The sequence below is a fragment of the Salmo salar genome, chromosome ssa13, assembly GCF_905237065.1.
Source record: "Salmo salar chromosome ssa13, Ssal_v3.1, whole genome shotgun sequence".
NCBI lineage: Eukaryota > Metazoa > Chordata > Actinopteri > Salmoniformes > Salmonidae > Salmo > Salmo salar.
The window spans coordinates 84040976-84056555 of NC_059454.1; the positions used below are offsets into that span (position 1 = coordinate 84040976).

A 15580-nucleotide genomic window follows, 5' to 3' on the forward strand; every position below is an offset into this window, starting at 1 on the left:
ACCCATAATGTATGCCCTCATTATAAGAGGTGCTGTATGCATATAAAATGTGACAAAATTCAAGATTACATGTTGATGTAGGTATTTATGCATTAAATATTTTGGACCAGATTTTGATATTTCTACTTTAGCTTATTTCCAATGCGTGTTTTCAGACTACCAACTGGATTCGTCAGGGCGTGTCACATATATGAATATATAAAGACATTGGGGTTCGAAATGATTAACACCGTTGATAAAGATGAGCAATAATGACTGTATAAAATAAATGATTGAAATACTGAGCTACAGGTAACTGCCAAAATAATGGAAAGACTTGAGTAAATGAGGGATACAAAGTATATTGAAGGCAGGTGCTTCCACACAGGTGTGGTTCCTGAATTATTTAAGCAATTAACATCCCATCATGCTTAGAGCCATGTATAAAAATGCTGGGCAGGCCATTATTTTGGCTGCCATAGCTATGCCTCCATAGGATGACAATGCCCCCTTCCAAAGCGCAGTGGTTTGACAAGCATGAAAACTATATGCCATGGCCGTCTTCGTCACCAGATCTCAATCCAATTGAGCACTTACGGGAGATTCTGGAGCAGCGCCTGAGACAGCATTTTTCACCATCATCAACAAAACACCATTGAAGCTGTTCTGGCTTGTGGTGGTCCCGTGTGGCTCAGTTGGTAGAGCATGGTGTTTGTAACGCCAGGGTTGTGGGTTTGATTCCCACGGGGGACCAGTACGGGGGGAAAAAATGTATGAAATATATGAAATGTCTGAAATGTATGCATTCACTACTGTAAGTTGCTCTGGATAAGAGCGTCTGCTAAATGACTAAAATGTAAAAAATGTTTTTTTTTTTAAATGGTGCCCCAACACCCTATTAAGACACATGTTGTTGTTTCCTTTATTTTGGGAGATACCTGTAGTTTATACATCATTAATAAACAGCTAGGAATCCAATGGTTGAATTTGTGTGATTGATATTTTGGTTATATGACAGTATTTGGCAACCAGCTAAATGACAAATCACACAATTTCAATCATTGTTTTATAACTGTATATTAATTATTTATAAACGATTAACAAGTAACTAACTGTGTATAAACTACTTATAAGCCCCGTTTAAAATAATTTGGCACACTACTAATGTAAAGAGTAAAGGAGGGATTGTAGGTCTTTAAACCCAATACCGATCCAATGGTCTAATAAATCAGATACAAAAATAAAATGTAGTTCACTATTCTCATCAGAATATCATATATAATGACTAATTAGGCTAGATTGCAATTACACTGTAAAAAGTTTAAAAAGTAGAGTTCGATCAAGATAAGATTTATTAGCATAATTATACAACATTTATTAGCCTAATTATACATCATATTAGGCCCTTTTATCTCAAAATGATAGTGAAAACCTTACAACCTTCTACATTGAATTGGCAATTGAGATGAATCATCCGTGCAGGAACCCCTACTCAAGCTCCTGAGAAAAACTCCCGGCCACAAGAGAAACTAAAGACATATATAAATATCAAAAGATGCTCCTAGGATGTATGTCAATCAAGATTGTTATCGCTAAAAGGTAAGTCTGCTCTGTCTCTCGAGCTCACTCTCTGAACTAGTGTTGAGCTTTACAGGTGTTCCATAGCTGGACCACCTGTGGTATACTCCATTATCGCTATAAGGCTTAGATACTAAGAAGTCTGTGTTAGTGTGATGGGAGAATGATACTAGGTTAGAAAGTAAGGATTTTTGGAGCTTGTCAAATTCTACAGTTTTCCATAGTAGGTACTAGATTGTCAAGGATCTACAATTTGTACCATCTGTCAGTGCAGTCTCCATTAAAACCAGAACATTGCCTTTTAATTTCAATCACGCTATAAAGCTGAACTTCCGCAATACAGATTGAATAGAGCCATTACAGAGTTCCACAAGTAGCCAACATGTAATGAATATTGATTGGAATAAATGTTGTGATTGTGCAGTTCAGCATACATTCATTCTCTCCCTGTCTCTTCCAGATGGCTGTTTGGTGGTGCGTTCTGTTTCCCCTGTTCTTCCTCACCCTGAGCTGTGTGTACCCATGTTGTGGTTCCACTCCAGGCCTACTCCAGGCCTACTCATACTCCCTGAAATCCACCAGGTGCACCCACGCCCGGGTTCAGCAGCTGCTCAGGAGATATGTGAGTTAACTCCTCTGTTATTCCTCTGTTACTGGTGGCTAGTCTGCTAGCACTTGTACGCCCAGAGACAACAGCTATCCTCACCTTCTACAGGCTGTTATCATAATGTACCCTCATTTGTCTTGTCAGAAAGAAGAGCTGTTAGATGATGAGCAGTTTGAGGACATAGATCTGGAGTTACAGACCATACCATCACTCTCTACAGACTTCTACCACTGGCTTCAGATGAAGGTTTGTGTTTGTGTGTGACCTGTGTATGAATCACTGTTAACCTGTGGTGGTTTAATGCTTTAAAAGGTACGATGGAGCAGGAGGGACATTGTGTATAATGTTACGATCTGTACAGGACTGGGAGCGTCTGAGTGCTGCCTCTCAAGCCCTGCACACTTTCTGGGCTCACCTGGATATGAAGAGAAAGGAGATGGAGGTGGATAAGGTGGAACAGAGAGAAGCCCACTGGATGGGGACAAGGGGGAAGGCTAAAACCTCCATACCCCAGGGTATACACCGCATTCAGACAGACCTGCGGGATCTCATGACAAAAGTCAACTTTCAGGTACAATGCCCATCATATAAATGAATGAACAAACACATGCACAGATACACATGAGGTGTTGACACATTGTGTGTATACTTATTGTCTTTGCACGCTACATTAGGTGTTCACATAGCTACCCATCACTCAGCAGCTACTGCATATCCACCGTGAGGAGAATATTGTTACGAGCTGTCTGATAAACCTCTCTGTGGTCTTTACAGTTGAGGTATGTGAACAGTTCCAGTGTGAGCCCCACCTCTCCCCCAGCCCTGACCCGTCCAGTGAGCCCTTCCTCCAGCCACCAGGCCCCATCAAAGTCCCTGTGGACCAGCCACCTGGAGGGCTACGTCATCCTCAGGGACCTGGAGCGCTACCTCACCAAGCTGGCCAGAGACTTCATCCTCCTGAAGACCAAACCCAGTGGTCCTCCAAGCGCCCAGCCCAGTGGCAGATAGACACGGTGTGCATGGATTCATATTCATAATGCGTAATAGTACTGCACTAGCCTGGAAAAGTTGTGGTCAGAGTGGCTTTTAACTTATTTTGTGGACGAGGGATATTATTGGATGTAAGAATTTACGTATTGTTATGAATCATAACACAACAGTATTTTATGTTGTCAATGCACACAGTTTATTTCAGCAGTAACAAGTTAATACAGCTAATACCAATAATAATGATATTCATATTATTCATATTTATAAATAATTCAGTACTACTTTTGACAGAAAGACTTCAATGGAGTTTAATTTCTGGTATTTACCCTAAGATCATGATTTCTGATCGTTGAGAGATGCTCTGTTCACTTTGTTAGACTGAAATCAGGTTTACATGTAGTATTACTGTAAATTGTACAGCCTTACTCTCCTCTGGGTTTCTCCCTGAGTTTCCATCTTTTCTGTCTCTCACTTTCTCTGACTAACAGCCAAGAACCGGAAGAGTGTTGAGAAACACAACCCAACATCCCCTTTTCCAAAGCCCTCACTGACTTCAATGCCTATTTGCCTATTTATTTACTTATTTATTACTTATTTATTTGAAAATGCTGTTTATTGTTGTTACTATGGAAATATAAATATTGTTTTGTATTTGTATTACATACAAGAGCTAATATATTGTAAACAGGACTACAAAATAAAGATGAAGCATAAGATTTAAAATGTGTGGTTTCATTTAATACGACTATTGCTAATAAACATCAAAGTATTCTGAATGCCGGCAAAACCTCTGAATCCATTATATATGATATGTCGTCAATAACTAAATCAATAACTATATAAATGCAGATTGATAAGTGCAATTGTGTTAAAAGAGAAAATAATCATATTTTTTGCAGTGAGTGTATGGCTATGGTCTCACATTTAAAGATGAAAAACAACTTTGTGTGGCTATAATCTGATTGGCTATGGCAGAAAATCATCCTGTGGAATGATTGGTTCGCTGTGGATTACAGTGAGGCGGTCATTACTTCCCATCATCATCATGGGTTGAGTTTAGGAGCCGTCTGCAAAACAAGTCAATTCACAAATGGCGTCATTGTTATTACCTAATGTGGATTATTGGTCAAAACTTCCAATGAAAATATAAAGACGAAAGAGGTGGCTATCTTTAAACTCTACTGCTTTCCATTTTCCAATCCCGGTCCTCCTCATGCTCCATCTACAAGTCCTCTCTTCTATCCCCCTTTCTCATCCTCCCTTCCTCAGCCCTGCTGTCCTCATAATAATATGTCTCTTCCGTCCCCTTACTCACCACTAGCAGGTGTCCTTTCTTGCCTTTGGCCACCTTCAGCTCTGGTCCACTGGTGAAGTCAATTACCCCCTCTTTCCCCTGAGCCACTGCAAACTTAATACTGCACACAGGAACAGACAGGGGGAGAGGACCAGAGGGAGGAGAGTAAGAAAGGAGGGAAGGGGATGAGAGAGAAGAGGGGATAAAAGATAACTATTATGATCACTAACAGTGGATGACAGTTGGAATGGGTTGACAAATGTCAGCAGGCTCTCAAAGATACTCTGATGAAGCTATCCAGTGTCCAGATGATCAGAGGAGCCAAACTCACCTGTCCTGGCTCATGTTGACCTTGATCTTCTTGTCCGCCATAGTGGCCAGCTTGGTCACCACCTCGATCAAATGATCACACTGGAGCACCACATCACTCTACAGGGCAGACAAGGGGTCAGAGGTACTGTACTTTATGGCACCATGGCAGTAAGTCGCCATGACAACTGCTAGATAGAATAACCAGGATGAGGTCATCCTGTTACCTTCTGCTTGTTGTCCTCACTGGGCACATGGAGAACCATGAACCCATCACTGAGAGAACTCACAGAGATGCCTGGAAAGAGAAGAACCATGTTATACACTGGACACATACACTACAACTACCTCATAACCAAGGTTACACCCCCCCACCCCTGGCCCCTCAATTCCCTATGGCCCCCAGCAGAGACTCACTCTTCAGGGCTGCATAGTCGATCCTCTGCTTCAGCTTGGCTTCGGCCACCAGCATGGCGAAGGAGGAGGTGAGGAGCAGCAGGCGAGGCCGTGCCTTGTAACCCCTCCGATCATACTTAGTCACCTCAATTCCATACTTACACAGACAGATAGAAAAAGAGAGGGATTGAGAGAGAAAGAGAGAGAATGACAGAGAGAGAGGGAGAGACACAGAAAGAGGGAGGGGTTGTCATAAAAACCCAAAGTTTGAAGTCTAACTGTATAAATACTGATTCAAAGCAATACATGACATTGTAAAGATGATGTACACAGCAAACAGACAATTAGCAGGATTAAACTACTCAGCCAACAACAGCAGAGTGACAGAGGTGAGACAGGGGTCGCAAACACTGTCTCACAAACACTACAGGGGGATAGTATTACAATATCATATTACTCACCTTCACTTTGTCATTGCCCAGAGTCTGTATCACTTTGAGGTTGAACTCCTCATTGTCTGTATACAGGAGAGAACATCTGTCAGTGGTGTGTTTGTCAAGTACGTGGTCTGTGAAGTTTGGAAGTGTGTGCACACTGTGTTAGTGAGTGGACCCTACTTAGTCTGGAGGCCACAAACAGCTTAGGGACACTCTGGGGATAGCTGTCCTTCTGGTCCTTGAATATCTGACTGGCTACCACCTTCTGCTCCATCTATAGAAAGAGGACAGAAGAGATGCCTGTAGAGTGAGGTTGGAGAGAGAGACAGAGGGAGAAAGAATGGAGAAATGTGGACAGAGACAGAGAGACACAGAGACAAAGAGACACAGACAGAGAGACACACAGACAGAGAGACACACAGACAGAGAGACACACAGACAGAGAGACACACAGACAGAGAGACACACAGACAGAGAGACACACAGACAGAGAGACACACAGAGCAAGAGAGAGAGAGTGAGATTTAAAAAACGAATAGAAAGAGGACAGAAATATCCTTCCTATGTGTTCCCGTCAGGTGAGTGACAGTAACAGACAGTAGAGTAGCCTACCTGTTTCTTCCACTCTGGCTGGATCCTCCTGCAGTAGGCGCGCATCATGTTCTGCATACACAGCCTGCACAGGTGCTCTGACGCCTACACAGACATAGGGACAGATACAAATAAAACATTGACAACAGTCAGATGCATTGCACCATCACCCCTTGGCTTACGCTTAATGTCCCTCAGTGAGTTTTGTGTGGAGTGTTGTTGGGCTGGTTGCAGTACCTCAGTGAGTTTTGTGTGGAGTGTTGTTGGGCTGGTTGCAGTACCTCAGTGAGTTTTGTGTGGAGTGTTGTTGGGCTGGTTGCAGTACCTCAGTGAGTTTTGTGTGGAGTGTTGTTGGGCTGGTTGCAGTACCTCAGTGAGTTTTGTGTGGAGTGTTGTTGGGCTGGTTGCAGTACCTCAGTGAGTTTTGTGTGGAGTGTTGTTGGGCTGGTTGCAGTACCTCAGTGAGGCTAGGTGGGGGGATGGGCCAGCTTTTGTCCAGGACACTCTTAGGTGAGTTCCTGAACAGCATCATCAGGAAGGAGAAACGCTGATGGTCCAGGAAGTACTCGTTTTCTGGACAACGCTCGTAGTGGCGGTAGATGAAGCCTTTGATGAACTTGCGTATGATGTCCACAGCGTGTCTGCGACGCCTGGCACTCTGGCGGGATTTCATCCCTCTCCACGCAGACTGGATCACTACAACTAATAGATCGATAGATGGATAGATGCATAGATGGATAGAGGACACAATCAGTCATGTCACAGAAACACCACAACAAGCTACAACTGTGCAGAGCTCATAAGAACAAACAACAAAGTAAGGTCCTTTGCATTACTTCATTCATAGATTCAGCAGATATCAAGAAAGTGGCTACAGAGTAACTGCTTCAGGAAGCAGTAATTGAGAAGCAGAGAAATAGTGTGAGCTCTTTGATCCAGACCCTCACCTGCCTGTCTGATGCGGAGGTACTTGGCCCTCTCTCTGTAACCCCTCCATGAGGTCTGTAGGGTGAGAACTAGAGCAGAGAACAGGAACAGAGGAGACAAAATGGTTGGACCACAGAACAGAAATGTTTAATTGGATCCTACACTGAACAAAAATATAAATGCAACATGTAAAGTGTTGGTTCCATGTTTCATTCAAATAAAAAATCCCAGAAATTTTCCATAGGCACAAAAAGCTTATTTCTCTCAAATTTTGTGCACACATTTGTTAGTGTTAGTGAGCATTTCTCCTTTGCCAAGATAATCCATCCACCTGACAGGTGTGGCATATCAAGAAGCTGATTAAACAGCATGATCATTACACAGGTGCATCTTGTGCTTTGGACAATAAAAGGCCACTTTAAAATGTGCAGTTTTCTCACACAACACAATGCCACAGATGTCTCAAGTTTTGAGGGAGCGTGCAATTGGCATGTTGACTGCAGGAATGTCCAACAGAGCTGTTGCCAGAGAATTGAATGTTAATTTCTCTACCATAAGCTGCCTCCAATTGGCTTCACATCCGCAGACCACCTGAAACCACGACAGCCCAGAACCTCCACATCCGGCTTCTTCACCTGCGGAATTGTCTGGGGGGGATGGGGGGAGGTGTGCTAAGGAGGTTCTGGGCTATTTCTGTCTGTAATAAAGCCATTTTGTGGGGATAAACTCATTCTGATTGGCTGGGCCTGGCTCCCTATGTGGGTGGGAGCCATGGCTGCACCCCTGCCCAGTCACGCGAAATCCATAGATTAGGGCCTAATTAATTAATTTCAATTGACTAATTTCCTTATATGAACAGTAACTCAGTAAAATCTTTGAAATTGTTGCAAGTTGTGTTTATATTTTTGTTCAGTATAATTACATGACCTTACTGTATTATCCATCCTCATGCTGCTGCTTAGTTGACCAAGCGGGCAGATCCCTGTTTTCCACTGCTACTCTGCTGTTTATCATGATCTGTGTTATTCTCCTAGCTAATTACATGAATTACATTCATTTCCCCCAAATGGCCTTGTCATCATCTTCCCTGCTGTATAGTCTCACCGAGGGCAGGCCTCCTGGCTTCCAGGGAATCTTCAGTGCTGAACAGAGTCTTAGGGAAGCGGATGAAGATCTTGGTCCTGCAAAGAGATAGGGAATTATACTTCAACAACTTACTGTCTCATGTTTCTCCTCACAACATGACTAAGGGAAATGTATGTCCCCTTACTTCCCTCCCTCCCCTCTCTCTCTGTGTGTACCTACTTGCCCAGTTTGTATTCCTCTGGTTTGTAGCCGAGGTGTTGGACAAGAGTGGCTACTCCATCAGCCAGTCTGCCCTGCCAGTTAGGCCACGTCCCGGGACACAGAGACTTGTACCTGTGGTTACAGAAATGTATATAGTTAATACAGAAACGGTGGTTATAGAAATGCATATAGTTAATATAGAAACTGTGGTTACAGAAATGTATATAGTTAATATAGAAACTGTGGTTACAGAAATCTATATAGTTAATACAGACACTGTGGTTACAGAAATGCATATAGTTAATATAGAAACTGTGGTTACAGAAATGTATATAGTTAATATAGAAACTGTGGTTATAGAAATGTATATAGTTAATATAGAAACTGTGGTTACAGAAATGTATATAGTTAATATAGAAACTTTCGTTATAGAAACATGTAAACAGAGTGGCATAACACACACACACCACACACACACACACACACACACACACACACACACACACACACACACACACACACACACACACACACACACACCTCTGAAGGAAGGTTTCGTAGTGTCGGCGGTAGGCAAACCCAGCTCTCCTGACCCTCAGGTTCTCCATCAGACCCAGATACTTGACCTGGTGTCTGACTAGAGCCTCATCAAACCTCCCTGGGGAGAGTGAGAATATTTAATTGACTGATTGATTGATTGGACTGATTGACTTCACAGGGTGTATGATTACCTGACTGCTTGGCATCGTTGGGTTTGATACAGCGCACATAAGATGGATCCTTGGACATCAGTATCTCTATAAGTTTGGCCAGGCTGTTCTTAAACTGAGTGGCAGCCTACAGAGGGAAGCAGAGAGGTGACATATCAAACTGTGTGTGTGTGTGTGTGTGTGTGTGTGTGTGTGTGTGTGTGTGTGTGTGTGTGTGTGTGTGTGTGTGTGTGTGTGTGTGTGTGTGTGTGTGTGTGTGTGTGTGTGTGTGTGTGTGTGTGTGTGTGTGTGTGGTGTGTGCGTGCTTGCATCTGTATGTGTATGTGTGTGTGTATATATATATCTCACCGTTTCAGGGCGTTTTTGGTCAGTCACTTCCTCTCTGTGGAAGCATTGACTCAGGACCTGGCTATCTGACTGGCATATGACCTGGACAGAGAAAGTACACCACAGAACCATGTAAACACAACACACCAAAACATTCGCCACACTCTATACCTACTGTAGTGTACACACATAAACCATGTGTGGGAATTCCGAGAGAGATCATGGGAAACCTGTAGTAATTGTGTGGTGAGTGTGTGTGTGTGGTTTGTGTGTTCTCATATCTCTATTGTTGCTCCAGCCTCGCCTCTTTCAAGTTTCTGTAGAGAAGGTCCTTGTTCTTGTCCAGAAACCCTTTGATGCAGATGAACACAAAATATTAAACAGTATGTGAGGATGAAATCAGTTAATTATTTTCTGCAGTTACACTATTGCCAGATTGATTAGCTAGCTCACCATTGACACTGTAGTTGACCTCTCCTGCGTAATGAATCAGTTTGAACTCCTCTCTGCTCACTGCCTTGCGAGTCTTCGCATTCGCCAACTTGTGACTGACAGACATACAGAGACAAATCATATCTTAGATACAGAACCACAAATATACACACAAAAACATATTTGGAACATGGTGCAAATACACAAACAAACTGTGAAGGCACCCATGTGTTTTGTGCATGTGTGTGTGTAAAAAAGACTCACGTGACAAAATGGGCATGGCCTCCCAAAGTGTCCTCAAGCTTCTCGAGGAAGGAGATATCGCTGGGCTCCCCTGGTCTCAAACACTCCTCATCCTAAAACACATTTATACCTTAACATTCAGCTAGAGACAGGGAGAGGACAGAAGGAGAGCGATATTAGAGAGAGGTGAAAGGCTAAAGTGAGTCAGATACACTACTAAACTGAAGTGAATGTCAGTCATTCTCACCAGGATGGAGATCAAGCCTTTGTGCTTTTCCTCCACCAGGTCACAGATTATCTTGTTGTCGAAGTACTTCACCGGCTCCCACTGAAATACACAGTATCATTACCGAACTACACCTTCATCACTACATGACAATAGGTTTTCTTAGTATACCTCAATTCTTGTTTTGTGTATTTGAATGAAACCCCCCCTCTCTTTCTCTGAGTACCCCTCCCTGACTCACAGTGATGCCCTCTGCCTCGTACTCCTCCTGCTCAGACTTGAGGGTGAGCTCAATGAACAGCTGCTGCAGCTTCTCATTGCAATAATTGATGCAGAACTGCTCAAAACTACAGGGAGATGGTTAGGGTAAAAAATATGGCACAAAACAACTGTGCTACAATGTTTTTTATTTATTCATTAGCCTTTATTTAACCAGGGGAACCCATTGATAACAGGGTCTCATTTCCAATGGTGCTCTGAGAACAACAGTTAAAGTAATGTGAGCAACAAATTTAAGCATGGTCACCACAAAATTAGTTACAGCGCTTCAAATAAATAATATTACATTCAAAAGGGCAGTAGAAACAAATATACAGTGCATTCAGAAAGTATTCAGACCCCTTGACTTTTTCCAAATTTTGTTATGTTACAGCCTTATTCTAAAATTGATTACATTGTTTTTCCCCCTTATTTATCTACACACAAAACCTCATAATGACGAAGCAAAAACAGTTTTTTTCGAACATTTTAGAAAATATCTGAAATATCACATTTACATAAGTATTGAACCCCTTTACTCAGTACTTTGTTGAAGCACCTTTGGCAGCGATTACATCCAAGAGTCTTCTGGGGTATGACACTACAAAGTTTGGCACACCTGTTTTTGGGGAGTTTCTCCCATTCGTCTCTACAGATCCTCTCAAGCTCAGGATGGATTAGGAGAGTTGCTGCACAGCTATTTTCTGGTCTCTCCAGAGATGTTTGACTGTGTTCAAGTTCAGGCTCTAGCTGGGTCACTCAAGGACATTCAGAGACTTGTCCCGAAGCCACTCCTGCGTTGTCTTGGCTGTGTGCTTAGGGTCGTTGTCCTGTTGGAAGGTGAACCTTCGCCCCAGTCTGAGGTCCTGAGTGCTCTGGAGCAGGTTTTCATCAAGCAGGTTTACATCTCTCTGTACTTTGCTCAATTCATCTTTGCCTCAATCCTGACTAGTCTCCCAGTCGCTGCCATTGAAAAACATCCACACAGCATGATGCTGCCAGCACCATGCTTCACTGTAGGGATGGTGCCAGGTTTCCACCAGATGTGACGCTTGGCATTCAGGCCAAAGAGTTCAATCTTGGTTTCATCAGACCAGAGAATCTTGTTTCTCATGGTCTGAGAGTATTTAGGTGCCTTTTGGCAAACTCTAAACGGGCTGTCGTGCCATTTACTGAGGAGTGGCTAATGTCTGGCACTCTACCATAAAGGCCTGATTGATGGAGGGCTGCAGAGATGGTTGTCCTTCTGGAAGGTTCTCCCATCTCCACAGAGGAACTCTGGAGCTCTGTCAGAGTGACCATCCGATTCTTGGTCACTTCCCTGACCAAGGCCCTTCTCCCCCGATTGCTCAGTTTGGTCGAGCGACCAGCTATTGGAAGAGTCTAGCTGGTTCTAAACTTCTCCCATTTAAGAATGATGAAGGCCACTGTGTTCTTGGGGACCTTCAATGCTGCAGAAATGTTTTGGTACCCTTCCCCATATCTGTGCCTCGACACAAAACTGTTTCGGAGCTCAACGGACAATTCCTTCGACCCTATGGCTTGGTTTTTGCTCTGACATGCACTGTCAACTGTGGTACCTTATATAGACAGGTGTGTGCCTTTCTAAATCATGTCCAATCAATTGAATTTATCACAGGTGGACTCCAATCAAGTTGTAGAAGCATCTGAAGGATGATCAATGGAAACAGGATGCACCTGAGCTCAATTTCAAGTCTCATAGCAAAGGGTCTGAATACTTATGTAAATAATGTATTTCTGTTTCTTTTTTTATTTTATTAGCAAACATTTCTAAAAACCATGTTTTCACTTTGAGGTATTGTGTGTAGATGGATGAGGTAAATCTTTTTAATACATTTTGAATTCTGTCTGTAATACAACAAAATGTGGAATAAATCGAGGGGTATGAATACTTTCTGAAGGCACTGTATATCAACATGTCCAGGTGAACAGGCTACACCGTATAGTGTTGCCATAATATTTTAATTGCAGAAATATGATCATAATCAGATTAGGATATTTTAGCGATCCGCCGTAGAAGATGTCCTAAATGCCCCCCAGCCCGCAGATGTGAGCTAAACAGCACACTTGCACTTGAGATGTGTTTTTAGGTTATGGATGAGAAAGTGAACTGGTAAATCCAAAAGTTTAGCTCAATTGTAATGCTGCAAGGGTTGTATTAAATAGGAACAATATGTATTTATGTTCAATTGAATGGCACTAAACGTATAAACAAAATCATTGACTGTGAAAGTTGACACAAGTAGACCTTCATATATACGCTATACGCAGCACTTCGTTTAAAGCATCAATTTATCGAATCAATTATTGTTTTGTTGCTCAAACCGCAGGCAACACCTCTCAAACTCAGACATTTTGAAAAGACAGGGATGTCGATTCACACAGGAGTAGTATTATCAGAGGACCTTGGAGTTAGTCCAAAAACATTAGGTGTTTTGCAGCTGGAATTATTACTCTTCTGCGATGTACAAATGACCGACATAGCAGATTCAGACAGGACTTAAATTACAGACGTGGTGATACGTGCTAGTGATAAAACACAAGGCTGAGTGGTAGATTTTAAACAGGTTTTAATACAGAATCTGCGCGTGCATATAGATGGAGTCGCCGTAATCAATTACTGGGAGGAGTGTTGCTTGAACAATCTTCCTCCTATTTTCAAAAGTGAGACAGGATTTATTTCAATACAGGAAACCAAATCTTTACTAGCAATTTTTTGGTCAGTTTATCAATGTGTGTTTTAAAGGACAGTTTACCGTCAATCCAAATACCTAGATACTTATAATGGGCCACAAGCTCAATTTGGGCGCCTCTCAAGGTACAGATAGGCAGGTCTTTAGGATACATTTTACGAGACCTGGAGAAAAACATAAACCTGGTTTAATCGACATTTAGAACTCATTTAAGATCGGTGAGTGATTCTTGAATTGAGTCATAGCCAAACAATTACATAATGTACAGCACATTGCTATACAACACATATTCATGCACTGAATAAATGAGCTAACATTTGTTCTGGTACCTATTGTGCTGGAAGACCTCAAAGCCATAGATATCCAGCAGTCCTATGACTGATGACGAGCCTTTACTGCTGTTGTACACATCATCCTGCAGATAGACAGCACACAATACACTCAGTTTTGGAGGTAGGAAGCAGCATTATGTAGCTATCAAAAAGAGGAGCAGTAACTATGACCAAAAAAGCAAATTGTTTTGCTAGCTAGCTATCATGAGTGATGTTTGTGTGAGACCTTGAATGCCAGAGACTGGTTGATCTTCACCACCAGCCAGGTGAAGGCACGGCCATACACCGCTTTGGCCAAGGCATCACGGGCTGCCACAGCCTGCTCAAAACTCAACGGGCTTATCATCTGGAACACACACACACACACACACACACACACACACACACACACACACACACACACACACACACACATTAGAGATGCAAAATACTTTAATGTTAGCTTTAGTGTTATCCTCTGGGCTCAGCTGAACTGTATCAGTACCCTCTCTTTAAAACCAAAATCTAAAGATGCATGTCATACACATCAAAGGCATACTGTATTACTTGTTTGTAAGTGGGATATTAAACTATATTATATTACCAGGCATAGTTCTGTATCAAGTGAAACAGCCCGCCATAGACACTCACCTCCTCCCCTTTGGCAGTGATTTTCTTATGAGTGAGAGCCTCTCTCAGTGCTGCTCCATCCACACCTAGCAGCTGCAGAACAAGCAGGACAACATCAACATCTGCCTTTAGAATGGGAAATGTGTGTGTGTGTGTGTGTGTGTGTGTGTGTGTGTGTGTGTGTGTGTGTGTGTGTGTGTGTGTGTGTGTGTGTGTGTGTGTGTGTGTGTGTGTGTGTGTGTGTGTGTGTGTAGGGTATCGTTCATCTTCATAGCTCCAACCTTGGACAGGTATTTGAGCTGTGGCTCAGTGGTGATCTGGTTTTCCCCATTCTTTCCTTCTCCAAACTGAGTGTTCCCAAGATGGAGGACACTGGCGATTATATTCAACAGATCCTAAAGAGGGAGAGCGAACAGACATTTAAACCATGACCTTCTCATTCTTCGTGGTGAAACTTTGGGTTGAGTGAAAATTGTTTGCAGTGAAAAACGGTATGCAGTATTATTATACACTAAAATGTCTCTAACCTCCACCTCATCCTCATGGAAGCCGATGACGGTCAGGGCCTTCCTCACTGTTCTCCAGTCATTCTTATCATTGATGGAGCTCACCCTAGGACAGCAACCCTGAGAGGAACAGGACATCACTGATCAAATAACTGCGCACAGACACACACACACGCACACACACACACACGCACACACACACACCTTGACCAGGTATTGGTATTTCTGGGCATTTCTCTCCAGTCCCAGCTTGCTGAGAAGGTCTTGTTCTCCTCCCTCGAGCAGCTGGTAGAAAATATGGAAGTTCCTCTCGCCGTGGTTCTGGTGCACAACACGGGACTTCTCCAGCAGGTAGTTGAGGATGTGGCCTCCTATCGGCGCCCCCTAGGGGAGGTTAGGAACAGGGACAGTCAAGGTACTGCTGAGTGTGGTCCTACTAGAGCTGCTTTAAAGACGATTTATGCTTGATCCGGAAATGCGGTCTGGAGGCTCCATACGGAGGGTGTAGCACAATATAAACACAAACTCACTTCCTTGACAACTTCCTTCACAACAGCTCTGCTCCACAAAGCGCAAGAAGTATGAATGCCCTGACTTCTGCAGAGGCCGCATCGCAGTAAATGCTGTACGGCCAATGCAGATGCGGAATGACTATAAATCGTCTTTTAGCTGAATTATGGTAAGGCCTGAATGCAACATGTTTTAGTTATGCACAATCTTTTGATGGAATGGTGTGTTTTAGAGACAGTATGGTGGGATGGCATGAGTATCAGCGATAGTAGACTTATGTGAGGAAAATCCCTTAACCCAGGAGCCAAAGGAAGGAAG

At 42.9% G+C, this 15580-nt stretch overlaps 2 protein-coding genes and 1 non-coding gene across 9 annotated transcripts in view; 2 read left to right on the forward strand and 1 right to left on the reverse strand.

Moving 5' to 3' along the window:
• Positions 1-657: 657 nt before the first annotated feature.
• trnat-ugu (transfer RNA threonine (anticodon UGU)) lies at positions 658-733 on the forward strand. The gene has a single exon. It is a non-coding gene; the product is annotated as a tRNA-Thr (tRNA).
• Positions 734-1903: 1170 nt separating this feature from the next.
• Positions 1904-3724, forward strand: LOC123726088 (uncharacterized). Its single transcript, XM_045692282.1, has 4 exons — positions 1904-2179; positions 2309-2410; positions 2526-2735; positions 2939-3724. The coding sequence occupies exons 1-4, from the start codon at positions 2018-2020 to the stop codon at positions 3170-3172; spliced, it is 708 nt and encodes a 235-aa protein (XP_045548238.1). The 5' UTR covers positions 1904-2017; the 3' UTR covers positions 3173-3724.
• Positions 3725-3870: 146 nt separating this feature from the next.
• LOC106567840 (unconventional myosin-Ic) overlaps positions 3871-15580 on the reverse strand; it is a 35359-nt gene continuing 23649 nt past the window's right edge. For 6 of the 7 annotated variants that reach the window (XM_014137628.2, XM_045692281.1, XM_014137629.2 and 3 more), the window contains 26 exons: positions 14957-15136; positions 14774-14872; positions 14528-14641; positions 14268-14339; positions 13864-13983; positions 13635-13720; positions 10575-10680; positions 10355-10435; positions 10129-10220; positions 9886-9980; positions 9737-9783; positions 9454-9534; positions 9127-9232; positions 8936-9053; positions 8414-8527; positions 8213-8289; positions 7129-7197; positions 6639-6883; positions 6203-6286; positions 5771-5864; positions 5615-5670; positions 5175-5310; positions 4985-5055; positions 4780-4877; positions 4470-4569; positions 3871-4221 (listed from right to left, as the gene is read on the reverse strand). In XM_014137628.2, coding sequence (XP_013993103.1) covers positions 4198-4221; positions 4470-4569; positions 4780-4877; positions 4985-5055; positions 5175-5310; positions 5615-5670; positions 5771-5864; positions 6203-6286; positions 6639-6883; positions 7129-7197; positions 8213-8289; positions 8414-8527; positions 8936-9053; positions 9127-9232; positions 9454-9534; positions 9737-9783; positions 9886-9980; positions 10129-10220; positions 10355-10435; positions 10575-10680; positions 13635-13720; positions 13864-13983; positions 14268-14339; positions 14528-14641; positions 14774-14872; positions 14957-15136 — 2565 coding nt within the window. In that variant the 3' untranslated portion in view covers positions 3871-4197. Of the gene's footprint in view, positions 4222-4469; positions 4570-4779; positions 4878-4984; positions 5056-5174; positions 5311-5614; positions 5671-5770; positions 5891-6202; positions 6287-6638; positions 6884-7128; positions 7198-8212; positions 8290-8413; positions 8528-8935; positions 9054-9126; positions 9233-9453; positions 9535-9736; positions 9784-9885; positions 9981-10128; positions 10221-10354; positions 10436-10574; positions 10681-13634; positions 13721-13863; positions 13984-14267; positions 14340-14527; positions 14642-14773; positions 14873-14956; positions 15137-15580 lie in introns of those variants that run through there. The other variant, XR_001320182.2, reaches the window with a different exon arrangement.

Coding starts and splice junctions, on each gene's coding strand:
- LOC123726088 (XM_045692282.1), top strand. CDS start 2,018: ATGGCTGTTTGGTGGTGCGTTCTGTTTCCCCTGTTCTTCCTCACCCTG. Junction 2,180..2,308: donor AGCAGCTGCTCAGGAGATAT/GTGAGTTAACTC, acceptor TTGTCTTGTCAG/AAAGAAGAGCTGTTAGATGA. Junction 2,736..2,938: donor TGACAAAAGTCAACTTTCAG/GTACAATGCCCA, acceptor TGGTCTTTACAG/TTGAGGTATGTGAACAGTTC.